At 39.7% G+C, this 9,340-nt stretch overlaps 1 protein-coding gene across 1 annotated transcript in view; it reads right to left on the reverse strand.

Annotated features, from left to right (window-relative positions):
* TCTN3 (tectonic family member 3) overlaps positions 1-9,340 on the reverse strand; it is a 30,830-nt gene that overhangs the window by 13,065 nt on the left and 8,425 nt on the right. Inside the window, exons 4-13 of the mRNA XM_006831452.1 lie at positions 7,953-8,086; positions 7,629-7,737; positions 7,426-7,541; positions 6,944-6,979; positions 5,688-5,768; positions 4,720-4,845; positions 2,886-2,985; positions 2,414-2,421; positions 1,834-1,928; positions 1,308-1,461 (exon numbers count right to left, since the gene is read on the reverse strand). Of these exons, the coding sequence (XP_006831515.1) occupies positions 1,308-1,461; positions 1,834-1,928; positions 2,414-2,421; positions 2,886-2,985; positions 4,720-4,845; positions 5,688-5,768; positions 6,944-6,979; positions 7,426-7,541; positions 7,629-7,737; positions 7,953-8,086 (959 nt within the window). The remainder of the gene's footprint in view (positions 1-1,307; positions 1,462-1,833; positions 1,929-2,413; positions 2,422-2,885; positions 2,986-4,719; positions 4,846-5,687; positions 5,769-6,943; positions 6,980-7,425; positions 7,542-7,628; positions 7,738-7,952; positions 8,087-9,340) is intronic.

The following is a 9,340-nucleotide window of genomic DNA, read 5'->3' on the forward strand; positions in this document are numbered from 1 at the left end:
AAGAGTCAATGTATTTGAATTATGGTATTGGAGAAGAATATTAAAGAATATTAAAAGTACCACGGACTCCCAGAAGAACAAACAAATGTGCTGGAATAAGTAAAGCCAGAATGCTCCTCAGAAGCCAGGATAGTGAGAATTTGTCTCTCATACTTTGGTCATGCTATCAGGAGGGACCAGTCACTGGAAAAGGAGGATATCATGCTTGGTCAAGTGGAGGGTTAGTGAAAAAGACAAAGAGACCCCCAGTAAGACGGACTGGCACCATGGCAACAACATTGGGCTTAACCGTAGCAACAACTGTGAGACAGTGCAGGACCGGGCAGTGTTTTGTTCTGTTGTATGTTCGGTGCCTATGGGTCAGAACAGACTTGGCGGCACCTAACAACAACAAATGTGACAATAAACAATAAGGATGATTGTGATAATTACTATGAACTGATAAGGGACCAATTATAAAGTCAAGTGAAAAAAGCATGGTACAAAGTTGTCCTTATAATAACCTACCATTCTGGTGGGAAAAAGAAGAATTTGAGTGTTTTATTGGTGAATCTGAAATGTTTTATGGAAGGAAAGAAATGAGTAACTTTGGTTGCCTCTGTGAAGGGGAACAGAAGCTTGGGAGGGGGATTTTTAATTTGTACTTTCTGGATTTGTTGACTAAGTATAGGTATTATGTATACAGCAAAATAAACATTAACTTCAAAATTTAAATGCTAAGAAATAAATTAAAACTTTAAATGGTAAGAAACAAACATAATGACATGGCTAGCTGAAGTTAGGAGTATTGGACAGGCAAAAGAAGAAGCAGGCAATAGAGGAGGCTCATTTTACTTAGAAGAGAGTCAGGAGGGAGATTCATCTGATGTAGACCAATGGTAAACTAAAAACAGAAACACTTAAAGGTGTTTACTTCTGGGGCTGCGAATGGATGAAGGTTTTACTTTTCATTCAATACCATCCTTTATCGTTTCAATTTTCAAACTTGTAAATGTATTATTTTTATAACCACAACAGAAAGATCATGATTTCAACCTCAAGTGTGTGTTGACTATATAGTCAAGAATACAGCCAATGTTTGAAGCATAGAGTTGAGTTTGAATCAAAGAGTTATCTTCAGACTTTCTATCTATATATTTTATAAATCTAAGCTGAAATGAAGACTTCAAATAGGCATGATTTTTTAAAATATTCTTTGTATAACCACCACACTATTAGTGGAAATAAGGTTGGTTTTAATGTTACCACCTGTAATTTACAAAGGGGTAAAATGAGTCTTGGTCAGAAAACGTTATTTCTCTTCTTACCGAAACATTGCAGTTCCTGCTGAAGATCCGGGTCCACTGTCCTTTCTGGCCTGGGTCAGCATTACCAAAGATGGCAACATGCTCTGGTCTGGGCATTCCATGAAGAGTCTGATAAATCTCCTGCTGCAAATAGCGACAGCCCGCCTTCCTCAGCCTGTAATTAAACACCATGATGCCTGGAAATCCACGCTAATACCAGGGAAGTGTGTATCAACTATCAAATAGTCAAATAATGGGCATCTCAGAAAGTAAATTTAGCACCATCACTATAATAATGTAACCATATTAGTATAGTAATGCAAACCTTAGAAATGATACTTAAAACATATTAAAGAAAATAATCATACATAGGGATAAAAGGACTGTTTCCAGAAAACTCCTAACAATACTAAAGTTGCCTAGGTTATGAGAATATTCCTAACTAGCATTCTCTGAACTAACTGTCATTTAAAAGTTGCCATATATCAACATATTGCCTACAGGGAAAGGCAAAATTATGGGAAAGGATGCAGAAACAAAGGGTTACCTGAGCTTGCATCCAGATACTGCATTCACTCCAAACTGTGCTTCATGTCTCTCAGCAGAGCAGGTTCCATCACCCTGACTCTGCAAGAGTGTCATCTGAGATGGAAAGTCAAGGACGGTATAACAGTAACAAAGTAGACAGGGTTGGAAACGGTATGCTTTACTTATTCTTCTCTTCATGCCATTTGTATTTTATTACTATCAGAATATCCTTCAAGCCAAAAATTTGTGTTTTTAGTAATTGACAATTGGGAGACAACTATTGTTTTTCCAAAAATGATGTCACATATAAGCATGTAAATATCTCATTAACAGACAAAAATCAGTCATAATCCTTACGGTGAGATAGAACTAGAGTAATAATAGGAGATCTTGTCTAACTTTGGGCGCAGGAATAGTGGCTAGGATTAGCCCAAAGCCAATTCCTATGAGACAGAGATCAAATACATCCCAGATTGTCACATTTTCCCAAGCTGCTCTATGTACCATTCCATCACTGACACCAGCCACTCTCTCTCCCCTCAGCACTCTTTTTCCCCATTTGGGTTTGGAAATTTGCTGCAACGTCTCACAAAACTCACAGAGTATTCTTTCTTATAGCCAAGTGGCTTATTAAGGAACAAGTCTCAAATTGGGATCAGAACCACCAGGCTGCAACTCAAGATCACAAGCCATGTTGGCAAAGTCTCCCTTCTTCAATGCAGGCTAGCTCTCTCAGGCCCTGAGGTAAAGCTCTTGTTGGATTCCTGTCTGTCACTGCTGGCTCTGGAAATCTCTTGAACTGTGTTTCCAAAGAACCAAGGCCAAAGGCCACATAATAAAGGGATTCACTTCATCACACTACCTTCAGTCACTCTACCATAAGTGTTAAAGCTGTTGATGTCATAAGCATTTCAGAACATACTATATTAATAATAGTTTGAAGAAAATGCCGAATACCTTAAAAAAAAAAAAAAAAAAGAGTGGAGGACCCTAGGAACTGGAAAATCCCAAAGTTCTGCAGCTGCAGATTTTCTCACTAGGCTGAACAAACCAAAAAGGATATTGAGTGACGTACATCTCCTGTTAAAGCCAAGAGTGGTTTCCCAACAAGGTAGCCGGGATTCCCACTTCTAGGACCCAGAAGAGAAGTAGCTGTGCTTCCTTCAAAAGGCTGCAGGAAGAAAAGGAAACTCAATTATTGAGAAGAGAATCCCTTACCACCTCCCTCAAGCTGGCTTTGCATTCTTCCTCATGCAATGCAACAAGTTAGCAGCACAGATTTCTCGGCCTTCCCAGGCAAAGAAACAGCATTTTGTAGAAATTTCTAATCCATTTTTTTTTAGTTTATTAATATAAATTGGGAATCCTGGTATGGCGCTGTAGGATAAATACTGGACTGCTAACCACAAAGTCCACAGTTCCAACCCACCAGTAGCTCTTTGGAAACCCTACCCAGAACCAACTCAATGGCACTGAACATCAAAATAAATTGAGCTATTTTTACATGAAGGGGCTTCAAAAAGTTTGGGAAAAATGGAATTGAAAGATAACAGAATTTTCCCACCAAGTTTTTGAAGCCTCCTTGTACTGAAATTCACTATATACTATTATTATTACCAAGGGTGACAACCAAGGATTCCTCAACTGCGTTTCTCAAAAATGACTATCAGTTTAGGGATACGTTTAACCTAGCTGAGAGTAGAGTTATTTCAGTGTAACTGAGTAGTAGGTGTACTCTAAAATATATGCATATAGTCATAAAGATATCTCAAAAATGATCTCTGATCATTCCCACTCCCTCAATACACAGGGATGGGCAACTTGGACATTGGCTACCCAAAATGGGAGGGGAGGGCCTACAAAGACAAGAAGTGACTGGCATACAAGCTTTCAAGAGGGAGCCTAGATTCAGAGGGTGCGGAGGAAGGGAGACTCTCCCTACTACTACTGAGTAGTAGCCAATCTGTCTGGGTGGGACTGATGAGAGGAGATATGGATAGCATTCATGTGGTACAATAGTGAATGACTGTTATCAGGACTGACTGTGAGTGTTGGAAATGTAAAGGTAGACATTCTGTAGCAAAAGGAGGGGAGTGACTTTGCAGTCCAGGAGAGGAGGGCCCTGCGACCATCAAGGGAGAAGAACGGAGTGCAGGACCCTACCCAGAGAAATAGTGATGCCAGAGATGGAGGCATAGACGATGACGTGGAGAGATGGAGCGGCTGGGGACTCTAAGTCCAGAGAAGGAGAGGGACTGTGTGCTGATGACCAGGGTTGGTTGATGATGCGTGAATGGGATTATAACCAAGGCAATGTAACGATATACGACAGGATGAATGTAAAGCTAATGTTTCCCCATGTAAACTATCACATAATTCACAATAAAACATTGAAAAAAAAAAAAAATTGATCCCTGAGACACAAGAACTTGGTTGATCACCAGATGGTAAAGCTGATAAGAAAATGTATTGTTAGGTTCAAGAAAAGGAAAGAAGTTTAAGAGAACCAAAGGTGGTGATCAAGATGACAAACTTAGATCATATGGGAAATGAATAAAATATCCAGAAATAAAAGAAAAGCTAGCTAAAGCATTTCTGTAGGATGTTGGCTTAGTTTACGACTCAAAATTACTATTAAAAAAAGAGTTATGATTTAAGATTAAAGTCCTGCTTTGCGTGGTGCCAGACTGAGAATCAGAGAAAAATGTTAATAAATAAACATGCTGAATCTCTATCAATTATAGCTTAATATTTGAATATTGAGTGTGGAGCCTTTAAGGAACTGACTGGACTAGGCTTTCGTATTCTTATTCTAGTTTGCATGTGTTTCCGAAGCAGGGGAACATGCCTATTTCTAGCCAGCATTCCACCCTCAATCAATCCTTCATAGGAGATGGGCTCTAACCCTGAAGCGAACGGTGAAGTGTTGCTGTAAGGAAACGTCTGGCTCAAGAGTCAGGTTGGTATGTCGAAAGCTGACAGAGACTCTCTGGATTCCAAAAGTTCCATTGGTCTCTATCTCATACATCACCTAAAATGCAAAAGAAGAATCAGTCAATTAAAAAAAAAACAAACATTTAGTTGACTGTGTACAGGACAGAGGATTTTCTGTCTTTTCAAATTTCTATTATAACTGAGTGGAGGTTGCTAAAAAGTAACCTTAAAAATGCCAAACACAAATGTCATGAAAAGATCACTTCATATTACACTTGGACATAAGAGCTCACGGCTGGAGCTCACAGAAGGGGTTCCTGGAGGAAGTGAGTTTACAGTAAGAAAGACAAGAAAAATAAGCTAGACTGTGGGCAGAAGAGGAAGAACAGAAGAAGAGGTAGAGGTGAGCATGGCATGAAAACTAGATTTACTTGGCTTTAGCAATATCTGAGGTTGAGGAAAGATAGCTGTGGAGAGGAAGCACAAGCAATTGAAGGTAAGTTTAAATTCCTGAAGTATTTCAAATCTTTAAAATACTTGAAATAACTCCTAATTCTAGGTTGTATCGATTACAAGAGAGAATGGAGGAACAGAGAAGGCTAGTCTTTTTAGATTTTCAGATGACACTGTATCAGCAGAACAAAAGGTGGACAGTCAGTAAGAGCCAGTCAGAGGCTGCATGTAAGAAAAGGAAGACAAATTAGAAATAACTGGAATGTTCTGTGCCTAAAACACTAGAGGATAGTGGCAATTAAAAAGATTAAAACACACGTTGAGGGGAAGTGGATAGGCTCAATTCTTGACATGTTAAGTTTGAGATAATATAAGCAAATTCATGTGGGGTTAATTGACTACTTAACGGGATTTGGGCATCTCTGGTAAAGTAGGTCAATACACATCAGTCTAGAATCAAGTTCTGACTAAGGTCAGCATCCATACCTGCGAAACCACATTCTGACAAGTGTTTCCAGACAACAGAGGAGAATCAGTCTGTGAGACAAGTGTTACAGGCACCTGAAAAGAGCCAGGGTAAGATGCAAATCAGCTAAAATTAAAAGCAGCGTTTTCTCTTCTACCTACATACCAAGTTGAAATGAGTATTCTTTTTTCTTCTTGACCTTCCCAATTTTCTATCCTTCCATTGCCAGCATACAACTTCAAAAGTCATTCTAGATCAGCAATTCTCAATATACATTCCCCAGAACACTAATACTATTAGATATAAAATAAGGATTCCATAGATACATCTTAGAAATATTGTGTTCTATACTACCCTATTAAAGATCTCTGGTAGTGCAGTGGTTATGAGCCGGGCTGCCAACCTTAAAGTCAGCAGTTCAAAACTACCAGCGATTCCACGGTAGAAAGATGAGGCGTTCTGCTCCCATAAAGATTTTCAGCCTCGGAAACTCTGTGCAGGGTTACTATGAGTTGGAGCCGACTCCACAGTACTTAACAACAATACTCCCCCCTATTGGAGCTCTGGTAGTGTAGTGGTTATGAGTCAGGCTGCTAATTTCAAGGCCAGCAGTTAGAACCACCAGTGGCTCTGCAGAAGAAAGACGAGACTTTCTGCTCCTGTAAAGACTTACAGCCTCGGAAACCCTGTACAGGGTCGCTATGGGTCGGAACTGACTCCATGGCACCACCACCATCACCACCACATACTCCCCTATTAGGAATTAACAAGGCCTTCCTGAATCTTAAAGACTTCCAAGGCCAGAAATCAGCTGCTGTCTAGCTGATTCCAACTCATGTCAACCCCATGTGTGCTTCATGGATTTTCAATGATTAATTTTTTTGGAAGTACACATCAGGCCTTATTTCTGAGGCTCCTTTGTGTGGACTTGAACCTACAGCCTTTTTTGGTTAGCATGTAAGAGAGTTAACTAGGAACTCAAATAAGTCCACCATAAATTAAGCATTTAGCTTCATTTAATCCAGTGTGTTCCAAACTACTTACTAGTTGTACCAGGGGGCTTCAAAACATTCATGAAAAATGGAATGAAAAGATAACAGATTATTTCCACAAAGTTTCTGAAGGTCCCTAGGATAGAACACACTTGAGAAAACAATGGTCTAAATCCATACTTAACACAAACATTTCCTTTCATCATTACAATTCAGACTGAAATTGCCCCAGAAACAAAGGGGAAAGTATTCTCTTTCCATTTTCTTGATATGCAGCATCATACCTCCATATTGTGCAGATCAGTCATACCTGTTGGAACCTAGAATAAGAAACATGAATGTGTATAGATGTTACAGAAAATCACCAGGAGACTGTGGTTTCTTAAGACTACCAATAGACTTTGGGTTGGGGAATCACCAATTAGAATGATTTGCTTCCTCTTTTCCATCTGACTTTTCATACTACAAAGCCAGGTATGAGGTGGTAGGGAGGTTGGATGGACTAAGAAGTTTGACTTAACTACCAAATAGTAAAAGCAGTGTTTTGGTGAAAGAGAGATGTCATTCCTTAAACCCTTCCCAAGCCAATCCCATTAGCCCACAGTCTGATAATCTATTATCCTTGATATATATTCCTAGTACTTTATTTATCTTCAGACAGTAGGATTTCCAGTCTTCTTTTCATAATCCATCAACAATGGGACGTAGGATGTTGACTTCAAATTCACACTGGTAACAAAGTAGGGAGGGAGGAGAAGATACATACCTTCAAGACTGTGAAATTATAGTAAGAAGCAGCATCAAGAGCTGGATCCAAGATACAGCTACTTGTCAGGTTCTTAAAAAAACGAGTGCAAGTTGTACTTTTACTCTCCAAAAAGCCTTTGAACACAAAGAATTAAGGGAATGATAAATGAAAAAGCCTATTTTAAATCAACCACAAGGTAGATATTTCTTCCCTGGACTTACTTGCAGGGTTGATCTCGGCACAAAGTCCTCCAGCTCCAATTTCTGCAGGCTGTCTCAGCAGGCTTACAGTAGACCACTTGGAGAAGTAAATCACAATGGGGTCCCCAGCCTGAACACAGTATAAGAAATTTATTTGCAATGAGATTGCCAGAAAAGAAAAACAGGAAACAAGGGTTAGCTCAATAGCCTGTTAAGGTGGACAATACTGTGTTCCGTAAGAGCTGACAGTGGTTTACCTAGCTTCAAGGGACCTCAGAGGCCACTAGTCAACTGTCTTGGATGAAGGGAAGAACAAAACAATCCCATTCCCTTGCGCAGGCTTACCCTGTAAAAAGGTGGTGGCAGTGGTGGTGGTGACTGGAATGTGGGAATGAAAGCTTTGCCTCCAAACTCTGTAGCCAAAGCCTGAAAGTTGGTTCCATCAACCTTTTGGAGCTTTTGGAAATAGTTTAATTTTGCTGAAATGTTTTTAAAGAGAAGAGTTTAGAGAAAAGAAAAAGACTTATTTGAAAGTCTAGCATACCAAATAACTAATTTTTAATGAAGTATACACAGTATACAAGGAGCTCTGGTAGCATAGTGGTTAAGAATTGCGCTGCTAATCTCAAGGTCAGCAGTTCAAAACTATCAACGGTTCTGCGGTAGAAAAATGAGGCTTTCTACTCCTGTAAAGATTTACACCCTTGGAAACGCTATGCAGTGTCACTATGGGTAGGAATCGACTCAATAGGACTTAACAACAACAATATAATATACATATATTAAAGTCTACAAATGCACTAATCTTCAGTGTACAACTCAAAGAATTCTTAAACTGTATACACTAACATTACCACCACCTGGAAGGTTCCCAATCAATATTCCATCTTCAGTGGTCAACACAACTGCGTCACCTCCTAATTTATTTTAATGCTAGTTGAATTATTGATTTAGTATTAAGATTTGGTCTGAGTGGTGACCACGGAGACACAAATGGGGAAAGAGGCCATGTGAGGAATTGACCACAAGCCAAGGCCTGTCATGTAACACCCTGAGCTACTGCCAAGACCTAACCCTAGAAGCAGTACCCTGATTTGGACTTCTTTTCTTTAAAGCCATAAGACATCTAAAAATAATGTTTCAGTCTCTCAAGTGTATGAATTTTCTGTGCTTTATTCCTTTTATGTTGTAATTCTTAAATTGAAGATTTCAGACACTGAAAAGAGGCTATTTTCTTGAAAACTTATATAATTTTTATGTTGATGTTGTTTTTGCTGAGTCATCGAGTTGGTTCTATCATAGCCACGCTATATAGCGTTTCTGAGGCTGTGAATTTTTACAGGAATAGAAAACCTCATCTTTCTCCCACAGAGCAGCTGGTGGGTTTGAACCACCGACATGTGGTTTGCAGTCCAGTGCTTATCCTGCTGAGCCACTGCAGTCCCCAATTGTTGTTGTTGTTGTTGTTAGGAGCCATCGAGTCGGTACTGACTCATAGCGACCTTACGCACGGCAGAATGAAACACTGCCCGATCTTAGGTTACCTCACTACTGTTGCCATGCTTGAGTCCATCGATGCTGCCGCTTGGCCAGTCTATCTCTTGGGGGTCTTCTTCTTTATCTCTGACCCTCCACCTTACCAAATGATATCCTTCTCCAGCGACTGGTCCCTCCTGACAATATGTCTGAAGTATGAGAGATGAAGTTTGGCCATCCTGGCCTCCAAGGAGCAC

This window comes from Chrysochloris asiatica, unplaced genomic scaffold, assembly GCF_000296735.1.
Source record: "Chrysochloris asiatica unplaced genomic scaffold, ChrAsi1.0 scaffold00003, whole genome shotgun sequence".
Lineage (NCBI taxonomy): Eukaryota > Metazoa > Chordata > Mammalia > Afrosoricida > Chrysochloridae > Chrysochloris > Chrysochloris asiatica.